A 19997-nucleotide genomic window follows, 5' to 3' on the forward strand; every position below is an offset into this window, starting at 1 on the left:
CCGTCCCCGGGCACTGACAGTCCTAGGTTGTAGGTGTATGTGCCCTCCGTCCCCGGGTTCTGACAGTCCTCAGTTGTAGGTGTATTGCGTTCATGCTCAGAAGTCAAGGTGTAGTTAGTGGCAGAACTACGGCACTAATGTCAACCCAGGAGCATGGAGTAGCAGGAGGGGCCTGCTCAAGGGCTCTTTGGTACCCGTAAGGGAGCTCTGCTAAGGGATGACTAACTGAGTCCTGTGGTAAGGAAGGGTTTGCTCTGTCCCAGAGCAAAGACTCCAGGCTTAGGTTAGCCTGGATAAAGACAGACTAGGGAACCCTGGAATTCCAACACCCTAGCCTTGTCTAATCTCGATGCATTTCTTTTAGATTACAGCCCAAATGAAATTCCTGTACGAGGAGCTTGGACTTGACAGTACCAATGCTTTTGAGGATCTTAAAAAATACCTAAAATTCTGAAATGCTGCTTTCAACTGGGAAGTGGAAACACAGAAATAACAGTCTGATTTCCAGCTGGCTTAGCAAAAGTGAAATTTTTTTAAGTTATTGCATAATTTTTTTAAAAAGTAGTTCTTCGTGTAAATTTTGCTTAATGTACTACTCACTTGTATGTTCACACCAGCACATACATCCCAGCCTGGGAAAGTGTTCTTAGTCGTGCTCTTTAGTAGGGTGTAGAAGGAGCCAGAAGGACCGGGCAGGAGAACGCCAGGCCTCCCTTTCAATCAGAACAGCTTCGTGCCTATTAACAGAATTTTCTTTGACCAGTTTACAGGTCAGAGTTCTTCTCTTTGCTAGTTAATATTTCTAGACACTGTCAGTGAGTCAGCTTGCAGCTCCCACAGCTCCGCTTTAAAGAATAGCATTCTTCATAGTTAAATGCTTTAGAACTTTGGAATAATCTTTTAAACACTTTATTGTTCTTTCAAACATTCGAGAATCTCCCTAAAACAATTGCACTCACGCTACAGAAATTTAGGAGTTGCCGACCATTGCTGCGGCTTCATCAGCAGCATGCTGTACATAACACTAAGACATGCTGGGCACAGAGCCGCCATCTAAGTGGAGCCTCCTAACAGAGGCTGTGCAGAATGTCCAAGACGCTGGAGTAGCACGCGCGATTAGAAACAAAGCATCTGTCTCTGAAAGCTTCTTGGTGGTGGAGGAGAGTCTTCATGCTGTGCTCCAAGAGGAGCCCTTCTCCCTTCTCCAGAGAGATGGCACGCGTGTCGACGTCACTGCCTTTGGAGGATGAATTGGTACTTAATCTTATTCTCAATTTCATAGGAAGATCTGAAATGACTTCCTGTAGATTTAACAGAGTAGATGATTCTCCAAAATTCAGAACGACAATGAAGACTTTATTTATGCCATCGAGCTCTCTTGTGTACACAACAGAGTGGCTGTCATCCTTCAAAAGGCAAAACCAGCCCCTGCTGAGAACCAGCTCTGCAGCACGCAGTAGACTTAAATCCTGATACATCTTCAACACTGAACTCGACTGGGTCTTTTGAACCTATTTTTTTAAAAAGAATATTCATATAAATATTCATGTTTTATTCTAAGAATTATTCCCCTTCCCCCCAAAGACAAGCTTGCTTTCATTTGCCCTTTAAAATAACTGCCCAAATAAGTAAATAACCGCCAAGCTATAAAGCATTTCTAAGTAGCTATCCTAAGGTCGTAGGAATTACAAAGCCGTGTTTCTGCTTGTCTGGAGCGATCTCAGTGTGTAAGTGCTCCCATATCTCAGAGCTGCTGCAGAGCCGAGTGACTCTGCTATAGGACACTGGACTTGCTGCAGTGAGGTCACTGCCGGAGCTGCCAGATGCCTGGAAGCAGAACGCATCCAGTGCTTGGACTCAGCTGTTCTCACCTGTGGCTAATGTGGTCCAGCAGACATGGACTCCTAGACTGCTGGGGATGGGAAGAACGCTGCAGAACTCTGTGGAGCCTAAGATGCGAGAGGTCTGCATTTGCTTTCTTGTTGCCTCCCCAACATCATCCCACGCCAGGCCATCAAAGGCAGTTTTGTTTTTCAAAGGTTTGGATTTATTTTACAGCTACACAAAACACACCTAATTCAATGCTGTGCTTTCCTATTTTTTTTCCCCTCATAAGCATTTTTCTGTTACACCGTCTCCACAGATGTCACTGTAACGGCAGGTAATATTCTGCTGAATGTGTTTGCCATCCTTCCATTCCCTTCCCTTTTAGACAGTTGTACTTGTATGTTCTTATATTTTCAATCCCCTCCTCCCATGTTTTATATTATTTAAAATAGATTATCAGACAGATAATTACTGTGTCAGAGAATATGGACATTCGATGCATAATGCCAAATTATTCGGAGCTGTTGCCAAATCAACAATAAAACAATAATGTTCACTCATTAAAATCTTGCCAGCCACATTTCCTGGGGCAGTGGTTGTTGTTATTGTTTGTTTTCCGATAGATGCTTAATAATGTATTTAATGAATATCTGATGGATATTTAAAAATGTTCGTTCTGTTTAGCAGCTGTGTTACTTGTTCTCGGTAGCTTTAGATAACGCATGAGAAGCAGAGTTTAGTGCCACTCACGAGTGAGAGGTGCCCAGTGAGCTGTTTTTTTCATCTGCTTTCATTTGAACTCTTTCCTGTAATCGTGGGCTTGTCTGTTTCTCTTTATACCTCTCGAAGTACTTGTTTGATACATTTGAGGCTCCTGTTAACATGCATAAAGATTTGTAGGTTTTAGTGGACTTTTCACTGTCTGAAAACTGCATTTCTCTCATATAATGCTTTTCATATTGAATTCTATTTTGTCTGCTATTAAATATTTCCAAGCCTGCCTTTTGTAAGTCATTTTTTGTCTAGGAGATGTATTCATGTAATATAAATTTGAGTTGCAAGAATATACACAAGGCAAAGGTTTCCTCAACCACCCCCAGTTGCCTTCCAGAGACAGCAGGATGTGGTGACTCCTTTTTAGGGATCATGAAATGATAAGTCTGCGCCTCCTCAAGCTTATGTAGATGTGTTCGCACAGATGGTGACACCGTCCTGTGCTGTATTTTAACGTGTTAAACGTGTTCTCTCACTAGTGCAGCTAGTCTTTGTCTTAGGAGCTACATCTTAGTCCCATGATCTAATGAACTGGCTTTCCATTGACGGACATGTCGTTTCTAACGCCTCTGCTCTTGCAAACAGTGCCGCAAACAAAACCCTTGCATATTTATGATTTGCACATACATGAATATTCATAGATACAGTTATCTAAGAGTAAAGCTCCTAGATCAGAAAGTGTAAACATTCTTTTGATAGCTAAATTGCAAGCTTCCTTTCCATTAGAGTTGCCTGCAGTATTGTTAATTATTTGTATCATTTTAGCCGTGTCTCATATCTGGACTTTTGTCTTACCTAATCTGAATAGTTTTGGTGTGTTTTTTTAACATGAATTCAACCCATTCATATATGGAACTACCTTTTCAACATCCTCCTGAAACCTCATTTTATCTTTTATTCATAATTACATTATTCTTTTGTTTAGGGATTTCTATTAGATCAATTGGTATGCAGTCCCCACCCCTGGTGTTTCAGAAAGCAAACATTATTGTCTCACTTCTAATCCCTTAAAACCTGTGACCGTTTAAAACTAAGTTCCAGAGAAAGGGCAGCTAGGTTCGCTGTAAACACTGTAGAATTTCCATCATGGCTGGGAACTCTTAGAGACAGGAATTTCTGTGAAGACTCTTCATATGGGGCACTGTGTACCAGGTCATAGTTCACAAAAAAAAAAAAAAAAAAAAAACATAATTTCCAAACTCCTTACTAATTGAAAATTCCAAGATAGCCTGTGATGGATTTCAAGAGTGTTAGTTAAGGTTTTACACATGCCCAGGATGTTGGTAATCCACATGGAAACGCATTCCTTATTTCTAGAACCAACAGAACATCTTCATCAATACTCACTTCCACATTCACAGCATGGTAATCAGAGTTGGTGGGTAGCCAGGTGTGATTGCCTTCAGAAAACCCAGCATTTGAGCTATTGTCCCATTGCATCGGTGACTTTGACAGAAGGGTATTCTGTGTCAAAAATAAAGACCAAAAAGAGAAAGCAGTGATTAGGTTATTACAAGAAATCCATCTGGACCCTTTCCCTTCAGTTCTGAGCTGATGTCGGCACTCCCTGGCCTTCACGACGAGAAAGCCATAACATACACTGTCGGTTTCCTGTTTTCAGTTTGAAAATAGCGAATAATCTCAGATGGAAATATGCTTTTCCTAACTGAACTTTCACGTATTTAGAATCTGCTGGGTTTGATATTTTTTTTAAGAAAATAAAAGGATGTCAGAATATTCCACTAGCAGCTCATGACACCCACCCTGCTGTAAACTGGCGGCAGTTGAGAGCATCGCCAGACTCCGCTAGTGCTGCCTTCTGCATGCTCCTGCGCCCACCCCGCTCATTGCATGTGAGCACCCGCACACAGCGAGCCGCTGGGAGGGAAAGTTAAGTTAACCAAGTAGTAAGGAAACTGCCTCTCACACAGGTAAAATCCAGTTGCACACATTAAAGGGTCAGGATGCCATCTACCCAACAACCCAATCCTGAGAGCCATAGCCTCAGACAAAAAAACGACACAATGGTAACAGGACAAGACAGCTGTGGTCATGTCACTAGCAGATCAAAAACCAGACACGAATTCCTGCTTGTGGGAGCCGAATCATATGCAAAGTAAATCACCAGTCCTCAAATGTCAGCACGCCTCAGAATCTGCAGGGTCCTTGGATCTAGCCAAGAAGCTCAGTTGTGTGGCTCAGTTCCTCAACTACCTTATCAGTAAGGAAACTGATAACCCTATCAACAGTTAAAAAAAAAAAAAAGTGACCATGAGGCTAGAGAGATGGCTCAGCAGTTAAGAGCACTGACTGGTTTTCCAGAGGTCCTGAGTTCAATTCCCAGCACCCACATGGTGACTCACAACCATCTATAGTGGGATCTGGTGGCACCTTCTGGCCTACAGGCATACAGAGCATTGCATACATAATAAATTTTTTTTAAAGTGACCATGACATTCAGTAGTGAAATAGAGGTGGTAAATTGTCTGGCAGTGTAGCCGTGGCCCATAGCTGAGAATGTCCCATACTTACAGGATCATAGCTTCCATTGAAATCTGTAACGGAAATGTCTCTCATCCCTATTTCCTCTCCATAGTAAGTTATGGGTGTTCCCGGGAGTGTGAAAAGAAGCATATTCATAGAGTTGATGTACTCATTCCCCAAGCGAGAGGTCAGCCGGGTAGTCTCCGGTCCACCTGTCTGGAAGGCAGATAGTTGTAAGAGCACTGCTCCACATACAATTTCATAAAGCGTTATCCTGTTTGAAATGGAGAGTTCCCCAGGCAGAAGGTCACTCTAAAAATGCTGGTATCCACAAGCACAGAAATGGGTCCCAGGCCACTAACCTGCTGTGCACCTGACCATTTGCCACCATGGTGGCTGCGCTGGCTAGCTACAGAGAAATCCTGTCTCGAAAAACATAGATAGATGATAGATAGATAGATAGATAGATAGATAGATAGATAGATAGATAGATAGATAGATAGATTCATGTGAACTTGACACAAGCTAAAGTCATCTGAGAGGAGGGAACCTCAGTTGAGAAATGCCTCCATAAGATCTGGCTGTGGGACATTGTCCTAATTAGTGGTCGACAGGGGATGGCTTAGACCATGGTAGGTAGTGCCATCCCTGGGCTGGTGGTCCTGGTTTCTATAAGAAAGATTGATTAAGCCATGGGGAGCAACCCAGTAAGCAGCACCCCTTCGTGGCCTCTGCATCAGCTCCTGCCACCGGATTCTGTCCTGGTTGAGTTCCTGTCCTGACTTCTTTGATGATAAACCATGATGTGGAAGCTTAAGCCAAGCTGCTTTGGTGGTGGTTTTTGTCACCCTGTACAGCAGTAGTGACCCTGACTGAGCATGGTGACAGTCCTCAGGGTGCTCCTTGTGAACGGGACTGCAGACTGGAGGAAGTTTAAAGGATGCGTTTTCATGTTCCCACCTGTGAATAATAAGTATCACAGGAGACAAGTGAGGTTTTTTGTTTGTTTGTTTTTTTAGGTTTTTTTTTTCCATAAAAAGCAAGACAAGGGCTAGGCAGTGGTAGTGCATGCCTTTAATTCCAGCACTCAGGAGGTAGAGGCAGGTGGGTCTCTGTGAGTTCAAGACCAGCCTGGTCTACAAAGTGAATTTCAGGACAGCCAGAGCTACACAGTGAAACCCAGTCTCGAAAAACAAAACAAAAAAACAAGACAAGGGCCAGTGAGAAGGCTCGGTTGTAAGAGGAACAAGCAGCCAGCCTGGTAACCTAAATTCAATCCCCAGATTCCACCTAAAGGTAGAAGAGAAAACCAACTCCATGAATGTCCTCTGGTCTCCATGCGTGCACCAAGGCACACACATGCTCGCCCACACACACGTCATGCACATAGAATACATTTTAAAAGATGTAAAAAGATCAAGAGAAGAGAATAAGGTAGAAAACACAGATGGGGCACATCTAATGTGCCTTTATTGTTTTGACATCCAAACTGTCCAAAACCAATTTCTAGAGGTAAATTGGAGGCCTGGGGGGAGATAGCTCTGGTGGTAAAGTACTTGCTGCACATGTGAAGGCGTGAAATTGATTCCCAGCACCCAAGTAAAAAGGCAGGGTTGGTGGAACACCCTGGTAATCCCACAGCTGAAGGTGGAATAGAGGACAGATATCCAGGGCACTGGCCAGACAAGCCAGCCTAGATAGAGAGCCCAGGTCCCAGTGAGAGACCTTCTCAGCCATAAGGTGGATGGGTCTCAAGGACCACCCAGGTCCCAGTGAGAGACCTCCTCAGCCATAAGGTGGATGGGTCTCGAGGGCCAACACCCAAGACTGACCTCTGATCTCCTTGTACACACATACATACACATGCACATATGAACATGCACACACACAAAGACAGAAGGGAAGTTAATTCTTACAAAGAAATCTATAAAACTGGGAATGGTGACCTGTGCTTGTAATACCAGCACATAAGAGGTGGCCCAGCTCTAAGAAAATTTCTGTGTTCTCTAATTGTGTGTGGTTTCCACCGGGTGAATGCTCTGGTTACAAATAAGAACATGTGCTGCTCGCGAAGGCTTGAAAAACACAACTGGATCCATGGGCAGACACAGATCGTGGACTCTGCTGCTTCAGGGGCAAGCACTTTCCCGCCTGGCTCAGATCTTATCCCTCACACAAGTCTGCCAACAACTCTCCACTTCCCAGGAAGAAAAGAGCCGAGGAAGGGCAGCATCCAAGTTCCAGTATGACAGACAACCAGCCCATGACAATACACTCGATTGCTCCAATCGGGAAAAGGAGAAGTCTTTCTTCTCTCTCCGACATGCTGAGGTGGCCCCATCACTGGATCTGGTAAGTCAGGATAAAGCGCTTTTCGAATTTGTTGTTGGTTTGTTTGGTTTGGTTTTTTTTGTTGTTGTTGTTGTTGTTTTGTATTGTTTTATTTTTCAAGACAGGGTTTCTCTGTCTAACAGTCCTGGCTATCCTGGAAACTCACCTTTTAGACCAGGCTGGCCTTGAACTCAAAGAGAGATCTGCCTGCCTCTGCTTCCCGGATTCTGGGTTTGTGCCACCACCCCCTCTGCTTTTCTAGTTTTATGGCCAGAAAATTCAATCACTCATTGTCTGCTTTTATTCTTTTCAGTGCCGTGAGGCTATTTGGCAAACTTTCTCAGACTGTCTGGACACCCAATGGTCCTTCCTTTGCAGAGTTGGAAGTAGTTCAAAGCACTGAGCACAGTTCGCCTCGATCCCACAGACTGAGGACAATCTCAGTCATCTATGGCACACAAAACTGTCAAAGTACTTTCTGTAACTGCTCAAATGACATCACAAAAATGGTAACATCAGGGCACAGTCAGCTGGCAGGATGTGGATCTCAAAACAGCTCTTTAAAGGCTGGGGACATGTTCAGAGGGGAGAGCTCATGCCTAGCATACATAAGGCCCTGGGTTCAATCTCCAGCACCACTGACAAATCAATTTCTAAAAAATTTACCAAACAAGGAAAATGTTGGGAAAACTAAAACCACATTTTTGAAAGCGCATAAATTAACCAAAGACATCGGCAATTCCGGACTATTCAGCCCAAAACCAGAGCACTTCATATCTATTGTGTTTTAACTTTCCCTAATTCCACTCTCTTCGAGTTCCTACCAGCCCCACCAACAGCAGCTAAAACACAGAAGCCTAACAGCCCTGGACAGGGAAGAAAGGATTTAAAGTGCAATGGACTTCGCATTGTCTGGGACCTGCTTCAGTGCAAACTGCCCCAACTCACTATCAGCTGAGTGTTTTCTGATTCAGGACTGACTACGCAAACAAGGGTCTCATTCCCAAAACATCTGTGACAACATTTTGTCTTCCTGTGGCTATGGTATTACACCAATTGAGGATAACCCAAGCCCCAGAAGAAGCAAACAACTGGAGAATGAGATGCCCAAGAGAGGCCTGCAGATATTCCTATGTAGTCCTGGGGCTCTAGAAAGCTCTTTCAGGACAGGTCTGTGTGTGTGAAGAGCTTCTCCAGCTGCCCGGGGAAACCGTGGGAAGGCTCTGTTCTGTTCGACCTGTCACCTCAGCTGACCCACGGCTCTGCTCAAGTAGAACATCAGGCAGAGTTGTAAACTGACTGCTAGGGATTTGACACTTCTTAAACACGACCCCTCAGCAACAGCAAGGGAGACTGGTCAGGTTAAGGCATCTAAAGAATCGGCCCCTTCCCCAAATCTGGAGAAGTGGCCCTGTGGTTAAAAGCAATACTGCTCTTGCAGAAGACCCGAATTTGGATCCCCATCAGGAAGCTCATGTCTACCTGTAACATCCGCTCCATGGGATCCAGCACCCTCTTCTGGCCTCCACAGGTACTGTACTCATATGCACACACCACAGCAGACATAACATACACACATATACATAATTAAAAATTAAAAATAAAATCTTCCTTTAAAAGAATCTCCAGCAAGTAACTAAGCAGAGATGTCTCTAGTCAGAAAAACAAGAGAGCAGACGTTACAGAATTCATCTAAGAAAGGGGCCAAAGAACAAGACAACAGACACTACAGAAGAAAAACAGGACATCTAGAATTACCCTATCTACTACCTTTATCTGCAGCCAAGTCTCCACTTGAAAAAAATGTCAAAGACATGCAAAGAAACAAAAATACAGCCCATAACATAAATATGGGGAAAGTAGACGAAAATGTTGCTGAAATTAAGAAAAACTAAACTGAGCCAGGTGGTAGTGGTACACACTTCTAATCCCAGCCAATAGCTAGACAGTAAGAGGTCAGGCAGGGATGAAAAAGGGCAGAGTCACTAGGAGATGTGGAGAGAAGCAAGATGAACACACTATGCTAGAGAAAGTTACTGCCACATAATAGAACGTAAATAAAAGATATGGGTTAATTTAAGATTAAGAATTATGGGCTTATTTAAGAGCTAGTTAGTAACAAGTCTAAGCTATCGGCTGAGCATTTAAAATTAATAATAAGTCTCCATGTGGTTATTTAGGGCTGGTGGAACAGAGGAATTCCACCTACAATATAAGACAGTGTTTAAAACAGAAAAAGGATACAGGATAAGGATATACAGAAAAAAATGTACAGCTAAATAATGTTTGTGTTTACACTCTGTTGTTACAAAAAGTTTAAAACTCCGTGTATAATACAAAGAGAATATAGTAGGCTAAGATTAATTTCTGGCTAGGTGGTGACAGTGCACTCCTTCAACCCCAGCACTTGGGAGTCAGAGGCAGGTGGATCTCTGAGTTCAAGGTCAGCCTGGTCTACAGAGTGAGTTCCCAGACAACCAGGGCTACACAGAGAAACCCTGTCTCAAAAACAAAACAGAACAAACACCAAACAAACAAAGATGAGTTTCTTAGTGAAGAAAGAATGTAACTGTGGTGAGTGGAAGGGCGAACATTCCTACAGCCATGTGGAAAAGTACAGTAAGCCAGTCATGACCTGGTCCTTCACACTCAGCCTTCCAGGGTAACTCCCACGCCCTCAGGCTCCACTCATGGAAGTGCCCTATGCCCAGTGTTTATCTTCTATATCAGATCTGTACTGTGCCCTTTCTGTGTTTAGACACATTAGCACTTGCCAGTGTGCCAGCTGCCTTCAGTGTTCACCGCAGAGACATGTGCTGTCCTTCACAGCCTAAGAGAAGCAGGCTATGTGTAGAAGGAGCCTTCCAGAATCTCTGTGTTTTAAATGCCTCTTGCATGACATTCTATGCCACAATTACCCTACATGTAACCTTCCACACTGCAACCCTGTGTTCAGTGGGATCATGAACTGTGGAATGTTGGGTGGAATTACAATTTGATAGCCAACTTCTTCTAAGCATATATACTCATTAAGTATTAACTTAGTTGAGTGGATAATGTTCTCTCTTTTGTAATAAGAGCTATAGTCATCTAAGAGAAGGGAACCTCAGTTAAGAATATACCATCATAAGATTGGGCTGCAGTCAAGCCTGAAGGGCATTTTCTTAATTAGTGATTGATGGTAGAGGTCCCAGCCCATTGTGGGTGGTGCCATCCCTGGGCTGGTGGCCCTGGGTTCTATAAGAAAGCAGGCTGAGCAAGCCATGATGAGCAAGTCAGTAAGCAGCATCCCTTCACGGCCTCTGCATCAGCTCCTGCCTCCAGGTTCCTGCCCTGTTTGAGTTCCTGTTCTGGCTTCCTTTAAGGATGAACTACAACGCTGAGCAGAATTCAAATAAACCCAGCTTGCTTTTTGGTCATGGTGTTTGGTCACAGCAATAGAAACCCTAACTAAGACAAGCCTGGTCAGAAGCTAGGACAGACTTAACCACTAACCCTGAGCAAGGTCACCTAGGAACAAAGATGCACCTCATTTTAGAGGTGACTGTCCAGCAAGTACAATCGATCACTGTGTACTGGGCATGATGGCTTACCATCCAGTTAGGCCATTTTCCTTCCGGCATGTTTTCCATCCAGGATGTGATAACTTCATATACAGTGTGACCAGAAAGACTGTCTAGTGTGGTGAGGTGATTGTTGAAAGGAAAGTCAGCTTCCTGGATGAATGGCAAGCCATAGTACATCATGGTCCTCTCGATGCTCTCTGCGGAGGCTTCGGTCCCCATGAACCTGGAAGGGTTGGCAAACTCTGGTGTCTTTGTTCAGTTGGAACCTCCAGTTTCCCCCTGTATGATCCAGAAAGCCCCCATTCCGGTCTCTCTCTCCAAATACCACTCCCCATTCAGAGACGCTCAAACACAAGAAAGTCTCCAAAAAGCCCAGTTCTGCATTCTTGGAGGCTCCAGCAACCTCCTCCCTTGAAGTAGCCAGCCGCCCAAATCCCCACCTAAAGTGCTCAGCTTTCGACCATACTTGCACACAAACCCAGCTTATGGTAGACACATCATTGCCCATCACCCACAACCTATATAATCTCCCTGCTTTGGTTCAGACATGCAGCTCCTCCAGCCTCAATCTCTGGGACTAGAGAACCCGCCTGGGAGTTGCTTTACTCAAATAAACCCGTTGTTAAACTTTTTCAGTTTAGCTTGATCCAGGTTACTGTATGTCAGAGAAGCCCTTTATGAGGGTGGAGGTGGGACAGAAAACCTATTAGTCTTCCATCTCTGATAAAAGAATAGGAACAATTCTGCACTGCTTAGAGCTTGCCATGATCTCAGGCCATTGCGGTCCCAGGCCTCATCAGAGTTTAACTTCTTCATACAGTGGCAGTTAGCACAGAAACAACTGGCCAGAATGCAGTGTCCATGGAGGTCCAGCTACAAAGGGGACATCTATATCACACCTGTCTGTAAGGCTCAGAGACCATCGCGGAAGAGGGGACAGAAAGACTGGAATAGCCAGAGACCTTGGAGGACTGAAGCGAGGCAGCACCTTCTACATGTGGCAGGTGCCCTCACAGACTCCTAGCAGCTATGGTGGCCTACACAAGATCAAGTCAGTCAACGTTATAGCACAGAGAGGGAAGGTAGTCCTCGTGAGCCCTCCTACCCCTGACTGACAGATGGGATAGTCAGAGAGGAAGAGTCCATTTTCTCTAAGGGTGTGGTCCCACTCCAGCAGATGGCCCCGCACACATGAGTATGTGAGCAGCATACACTGGACTTAGTGGGTTTTTTATTAAGAGGACATAAAGCTGAGAGGGGATGGAGATAGAAAGTGGCTCTGGGGAGGGGGGCGTTAAGAGGAAGAGTGGACGTGAACATAAGCATGCATCTTTAGACAAGGCTCTCCAGTGAGCAGCACATGAACACAGAGCTTGGTTTGCCATCAATACTGCGCTCTGTGTTCTCTACACACAACTAAAACTCTAATGTCTTGAAGACCTTCTTTAGAGATTTTCATCTATCTGCTTAGAATTTCTAGTCTATACCTTCACATGAAGGGTCTCCCCTTTTTATTGATATGCATTCTGAAAACCACTCAGGATGAGATGGGCACCTGAAACGGCTGTTAGCTGATTGAGGTATTCATAGAAAGTATAGTCTTACTATGTGAGAATGCACTCCCCACCTCTGCCTTTACTCCCTGTGAATCCATTGCCTTCTCCAAGGACAGGGAGGGGAGAATTTCCTTAGTTGTTTTCAATGATTCTGTTTCATAAGCTACTTAGTAATAAAAGGTGAATATCCTTTATCTAATATTCTTAAATTAAATTCTCAAATTGTGTAAGATTCTTACATTCTTAGAATATTTCTGTAGAACTTTATTCACTGAGAGTTCCTAATCCAAATCTAGACATTCAAAATGTGTCTTGGCGGCGGGCAGTGGTGGCACATGCCTTTAGTCTCAGCATGGGGGGCAGGGGGAGTGAAGGGGATGGATCTACAAGTTTGATCAAGGCCAGGCTGGTCTACAGAGTGAACTCTAGGACAACTAGGGCTATATAGAAATACCCTGTCTCAAAAAAATAAAAAAGAAATAAAGAAAGAGAAAGAATAAAGGAAGGAAGGAAAGAAGAAAGAAAGGAAGGGAAAGAAAGAAGGAAGGAAGAAATCCAAAATGCTCCAGTGTAGATGGAGGCTGCACATTCGTTTCTGGCTGCCCAGACCCAAATATTCACACAGAAGCTATATTAATTACAACACTGTTTGGCCAATAGCTTAGGCATATTTCTAACTAGCTCTTACATCTTAAATTAACCTGTTTTTATTAATCTTTGTATTGCCATGAGGCTGTGGCTTACTGGTAAGCCTCTGGCATCCTCCTTCAGCAGCTACATGGTGTCTCTCTGTCTCTGCCTATTCTCTATGTCTCTGTTCAAATTTCCTGTCTGGCTTTACTCTGCTGGCCAGAATAGCTTTATTCACCAACCAATAAAGCAGCACATAGATAGGACCTCCTACACCACCCCCAGAGTCTTTAGAGATGCCAGACTTATGACAGTGTTGCTTACACACCAGACACTATAACAGTGATTTATGTACATGGTCTCGTCGACTCTCACAATAACCTTCAAAGGTTATGACTATTACTCTTCTAACACATTTCTGCCAACTGACAACCCAAAGGTCACTGAGCTACAGAGCAGGACCCCTCAGCCCCTTAATCTCACAGCTGTGCTAACCACTGGGATCTAAAGACAATTCAGTTGGAATATTTGGGTTCACACTATTCAAGAAACTTTTATCAGTCATACTGATAAAAGTAACCATTTGTAGGGCTGGAAAAGCAGTTCAGCAGTTACAAATGTGTACTCTTCTTGAAGAGGATCTGAGTTCAGTTTCCAGTACCCATGCCAGGTGATACCACCATCCATAATTCCACTGCCAAATGAGTTGCACTGCCCTCTGCTGGCCTGTTAGGGCACCTGCACTCACGTACACAAAGCCCACACAGAGACATATACAAAAGCAACATACATTGTATAAAATTCCCAAAGATTTAATAAAATTATTTTAAAGCTCACATCTAACACCCAACCAATATATTCTTTCAAATTAATTTCATCTTTAACACTCAACAAAAGAGTAAAGTGAAAATCAGCAAAGATAAGCAATGTGGGAGATTATTTCACACCTTGACAAAACCAAGTTGTGAATTGTAATTATGTAGGTTAAACTTAATTTAAATTAAAGGTGGGAAGTCAACATGACTCAGAAAGTGCCATGCAAGCATGGTGACATGATTTCAATTTCTGATAGTCACATAAGGGAGAGAAAGAGAACCACAAGTGTGCTCTATGACCTCCATCTTTGTTCCAAGACACTCACACACATACCATACACCACATACACACACATCAATAATAATAATAACAATATACAATTAAGTTATGCAAGGTTTTTAGAAAATACTTGGGCCTGTGGTTACCGGTATCTGCCAGGCTCCCTGCTGTACTGGTCCATGACCTGTCGGAAGTCCCGGACAATGTCATGCATCCCCACCTGAGTAGTGGTGAAGTCGTGGTAAAGCTCCGAGTAGTGGGTGACGGTGTCCTTGGGAAAACAGGACAGCACCATTAGCACCATTTCCCCACGCTCAAGGTCTCCATATAAGCTCAGGTGGTCTTATCGGATGGCTTGAACTAAGGAGCTACTTGCTCAGTGGTGGTCCTGGAAACCTCAGTGCACAAGAGCTGTGGGTGGTGGACACCCATGACCCTTAATATTGCACGAGCTCTTACATCTGTGACTTTAAAAGTCTAGTGAACAGTAAGCATCTCTCTATCGCCCATTTTAGTAAACTAAGTCTTACCAAATACCAAAACCTTAATTACAAAACACCTCTAGATATACTTGCTTGAATGCTTCAGACATTCTTGATTAAGATAGAACTTGTAAACCTTTAGTCCCAGCACTTGGAAGGCAGAGGCAGGTAAATCTCTGTGAGTTCGAGGCCAGCCTGGTCTATAGAGTTCCAGACCAGCCAGGGCAACACAGAGAAACCCTATCTTGGAAAAAACCAAAATAGAGCTTGTTGCACATCTATATTGTATCTGCTTACAAAATATCAATATTTAATTTTGTTTCTTTGCCATATCCATCCTTCATGGTTACTATTAACCTTTTTGGGGTTCCAGTGATGGTTGGCCATAGTCATTCCTGTGTTTCTCTAGGAGAAGAAGAATCAAAAGATGACAGCTCACATGTATTACAGACCTGGGTTGGACACAGACTGGCTGAGCCATCCCAACCTGATGTGCTGCCTGTCAGTGAGCTCTCTTGTGTAGGTCACTTCACCTATAAAAGTGAAAGGGTTTGGCTTGGGGGGTGTTAATCCTGGGTGTCTTCCTATAATTGCTTGTTATTCAGATTCTGAAGTCGCTTTGCAGACATACATTTCACATTACCATCAGCAAGGCGACGCCAAGATTTCTTCAAGAAGCTAGTATTCTTTGAGAAAACCGGCTAACACTGCTGTGGTCTTCATTTTTCTGTCTTACCAGAAGTTATGAACAAAAAATAGTAATAGTAATGCTAACAACAACAATAATGGGCTTAATTATAACCTTTGCTTCATGACACTGTCTCATAATTAATTAATTGCTCTTTAATTAGGTATGTAGATGAGTAGTTAGGTAGGTAGGTCAGAAGTTAATTAGGTAGGTGAATAGTTAGGCAGGTGAGTAGTTGATTAGGTAGGTGAGTGTTGTGGGACAATGGTCTGTACCCTGTCACTTGTATTTTAAATAAACGATGATTGTCCAGTAGCCAGGCAGGAAGTAGAGGCAGGGTGACCAGGCAGGAAGTAGAGGTGGGGCAATGAGAATTCTGGGAAGAGAAGTTGCTGTATGCAGTCATCACCCAGATACAGTGGAAACCAGACACAGAGGAAGCAAGATGTGACTGCCTCGCCCAAAAAGGTACCAAGCCGCGTGGCTAACACAGACAAGAATTATGGACTAATAAAGCCTGAGCTACTAGGCCAATCAGTTTATAATTAATGTAGACCTCTGTGTGATTTCTTTGGGATTTAATTACTGTGGAAACTGGGCAGGACAGAAACCTCAGTCAACAGAATGGTGCCTGAACAGGGACTAAATGGATCGAGGACCAGGCGGGACAGAAAAACTCAGTCAAGAAGTGAGTAGTTAGGTTGGTAGATGAGTAGTTAGGTACGTAAGCAAATCGTTAATTCGGTAGGTGAGTAGTTAAGTAGATAGGTGAGTAGTTAATTAGGTAGGCAGGCAGGTAGGTGAGTAGTTAAATAAGTAGTTAATTAGGTAGGGAAGTAAGTAGCTAGTTAAGTAAGTAAGTAGGTAGGTAGGTAGGTAGGTGAGTAGTTAAGTAAGTAGTTAATTAAGTAGGGAAATGATTAGCTAGGTAAGTAAGTAGTTAATTAGGTAGGTAGGTGAGTAGTTAGGTATGTAGGTAGTTGATTTATTTAATGAAGTGATAAGGATACATAAATTGGCTCAGGACAAAAGGTAAAAGCTTCATAACAAAATATCCACGTGTAATCCTTTTTACATAACAGGCTTCATTAAGAGCATCATACTATACATAAAATGTTAGATTTTTTTCAACCACACAAAGTACTGCTAAGATTCACCTAGACTGCTGCATAGTGCTGTAATTTGCTTATTTGGTTCATATAACATTCTATCCTGTAACACACAATACTCCAATATTTGTAGTGTGTGTTGGAACTACTGTCTACTTGGTGATAAAAACTAGGGGGACTATAGAAGAGAGGTCAACCAAAGGAATAAGGTACCATGTGAACTCCACATTCATGGCATGAGGTAAGAATCAATAGTGTAGAGCCCCAGGTTCTGTAATGACATAGACTTTGTTTGGGATTCTATTATCAAACTCTATAATCTTGAATCCTGAGGCTCACTAAACAGAAATCATGAAGCCCCTCTCATTCCAGTGTGAGAGACTTGGATGAAACATTTAGCACTAATTCCCTCTGTTCTACTGTGACCTTTGATCAATAGGGAAGAAAACTGATGCCTAAGTAAAATGGAAAAAAAAAAAGTCTCAGTGAACACACTGTCCTTCATTCAGTAGAGCTCTGTTAGTCCATATTGTGGCCCCAACACCCTCACTGAGGAAGGGTTCTCGAGCAACCGCTTGCTCTGTAAAGAACCAGTGGAAAAAGCAGCCACCCAGGCGCATGCATTAGAAAGGAAACTCGTCAAAGTACTTCCTGTAGGTAGGACTGGCTCTTCCTTGTAACTGGTGTCTTAGACTAGAACAGGGCTGGAGAGACTGCTCACCGCTCTTGCAGCGGACATAAGTAGCTCCTAGCACCCATTCAGTTAAACCCAGGGGGACCCCACACCCTCTTCTAGCTTTTGCGGGCACCTGTACTCATATGCACACGCCTACACTTAAACACACATATACACATTATTTCCAAAATATCAAAGATTTTAAATTTTAGGCTGGAGAGATGGCTCAGAGAAGTCCTGAGTTCAATTCCCAGCACCACATGGTGGCTCACAACCATCTAGAATGAGATCTTGGTGCCCTCTTCTGGCCTGCAGACATGCATGCCAGCAGAACACTGAATACATAGTAAATAAATATTTTTTAAAAAAATTTAAATTTTAAAAACAGAAAACATTCTGATAACATTTCAGATGAAGTAAAGAAAGAAAGTTTAAAATAAGACCTTACCGGAATTTGGGATGTATTTACTTGGATTTCGTTTCTCAGGTCCTTCGCTTCCAGAAGAAATTTAACCGCATCGAAACTAAAGCCATCAACACCCTTCAATAGCCAAAACTCTATTATTTCCTGAACGTGGAGAAGCAAAGTGCTTGGTTACATCAACTCCAAACTCTCGCCAGAACATTAGCAGAGGCTCTGTGTATGGGCAACTATCAAAATTGTTCCCACATACAAAACATATTATCACACACACAACTTCACTCTTTCAATTCCAAAACTGCTTCTCTCAGTGCCACAGACTGGGTTTGGTAAAAGAGCATTCCAGGCAAAGAACAGCTATGGAAATCTTGCTGGGTTCTCAGGGCAATTCTTTAAAAGGGGGTGGAGTGAGGTGGATAGCTGCCAAGCAGTAGTGATGCCCACCTTTAATCCTAGCACTCGGAAGGCAGAGGCAGGCTGATCTCTGAATTCGAGGCCAGTCTGGTCTACAGAGTGAGTTCCAGGACAGCCACGGTTACACAGAGAAACCCTGTCTTGAAAGAAAAAAATCTAAATAAATAAACAAAAAGGATGACATACCCAAGAGTGTATAGGCAAGAGGGAAAGTAGGAGAAAGAAGTATTGGTGCATGCTGGGACATACCTGAATCCTAGAAGCATTTTGCTAAATGCAAGGAATAAATGTTGAATTATATCTCTTATATAAAATGTCCACAATAGGCAAATTCATAGAGAGAGACAGGGGGACTGGTTCAAAGATGATGGGACAGGATGGACAATGATGGCCAAAGTGGACGGTGAGCAAGTAAAGACAAGGGAGCAGGTCCGTGTGTGTTCGGGCTTCACAGACTCCACAGAGGAGGAGAGACACGGAAGAGCTGCGGGTGGGGTAGGTTAACTAGCACCTAGGTTAAGGAACTCAACAGAGAATCGCCACACACACCAAACCTGCTGGGCACACGAAGGCCCCTGGTTTTTGAAAGGAGCTCTCAGAAGATTCTGGACCAACTCACTAAGACGAAGCCTAAACTTTGGACCGAGTTCTTGCTGCACTGCTGACCTGGACCCTCCTCAGCTCCACTTCCTCGTTTCGATGAACTCACGAAGAAGCCACCAATTTTTACAAGCGTCAGAGGCCACACCACCTAGGTTCTGCCCCTGCTTTGTCTGACAAACACGAACACTGGTCAGATCAAGGCACGTACATCTGTAAGTCATCCAAGCTTTGACAAGCTGTGGGGACACCTTATCCTGCCTGTTACTGTATACACTAAACACGGGGGTGCTGACTTTCCAGATGACAGCAACTTATTTTCTTCATGAGCTCCTCATTCCCTTCAGAATCTAGCCATGGCTAAATATTAACCTCCATTAAAGAACAAGAAATGCGGGCTGGAAAGATGGCTCAGCAGTTAAGAGCACATGCTACTCTTGCCAAGGACCTGAGTTCAATTTCCAATGCCCAAGCTGGGAGGGTCGCAACTGCCTTGTAACTCCAACTCTTGACCACCAGGGGCACCTGCACTCGAGTGTATATACCCACACAGAGACATAAGAAAAAATAAAAATAAGTCTTTTTTTAAGAAACAGAATGAGAACAGATTCAACGCAATGCCCATCAAAATCCCAGAAAAATTATTTGAAGACCTTGAAAGAACAAGGATGTCAGTGTGGCAATTCTCAGAAAATTAGGAAACAACCTTCCTCAAGACCCAATAATACCACTTTTGGGTATATATCCAAAGGATGTTCAATCGTGCCACAAAGACATGTATTCAGCTATGTTCATAGCAGCATTGTTTGTCATAGCCAGAACCTGGAAACAAGCTAAATGCCCCTTGACTGAAGAATGGATAAGGAAAATGTGGTACATTTACACAATGGAGTACTACACAGCAGAAAAAAAATAACTACAGCTTGAATTTTGCAGGAAAATGGATGGAGCTAGAAAACATTATTTTGAGTGAGGTAACCCAGACACAGAAAGACAATTATCACATGTACTCACTCACGGGTGGTTTTAAACATAAAGCAAAGAGAGCCAGCCTACAAACCACAATCCCAGAGAACTTAGACAACAATGAGGACACTAAGAGAGACTTACTTAGATCTAATCTACATGGGAAAAAGAAAGTAGAAAAAGACAAGATCTCCTGAGTAAATTAGGAGTATGGGGACCTTGGGGGAGAATTGAAGGGGGAAGGGGAGAGGCAGGAAGCAGAGCAGAGAAAAATGCAGAGCTCAATAAATATCAAAAAAAAAAGAAAGGAAGGAAGGAAGGAAGGGAGAGAGAGAGAGAGAGAGAGAGAGAGAGAGAGAGAGAGAGAGAGAGAGAGAG

General features: G+C 43.3%; 1 protein-coding gene across 1 annotated transcript in view; it reads right to left on the reverse strand.

Annotated features, from left to right (window-relative positions):
- Nucleotides 1–893: 893 nt before the first annotated feature.
- Nucleotides 894–19997, reverse strand: part of Slc3a1 (solute carrier family 3 member 1) — a 34547-nt gene continuing 15443 nt past the window's right edge. The window contains exons 5-10 of the mRNA XM_050146071.1: nt 17667–17786; nt 14410–14534; nt 11010–11205; nt 5134–5301; nt 3949–4065; nt 894–1511 (exon numbers count right to left, since the gene is read on the reverse strand). Coding sequence (XP_050002028.1) covers nt 1068–1511; nt 3949–4065; nt 5134–5301; nt 11010–11205; nt 14410–14534; nt 17667–17786 — 1170 coding nt within the window. The 3' untranslated portion in view covers nt 894–1067. The remainder of the gene's footprint in view (nt 1512–3948; nt 4066–5133; nt 5302–11009; nt 11206–14409; nt 14535–17666; nt 17787–19997) is intronic.

The sequence above is a fragment of the Alexandromys fortis genome, unplaced genomic scaffold (assembly GCF_014885135.2).
Source record: "Alexandromys fortis isolate MF-2015 unplaced genomic scaffold, M_Fortis_MF-2015_v1.1 scaffold_42, whole genome shotgun sequence".
NCBI classification, from domain to species: domain Eukaryota; kingdom Metazoa; phylum Chordata; class Mammalia; order Rodentia; family Cricetidae; genus Alexandromys; species Alexandromys fortis.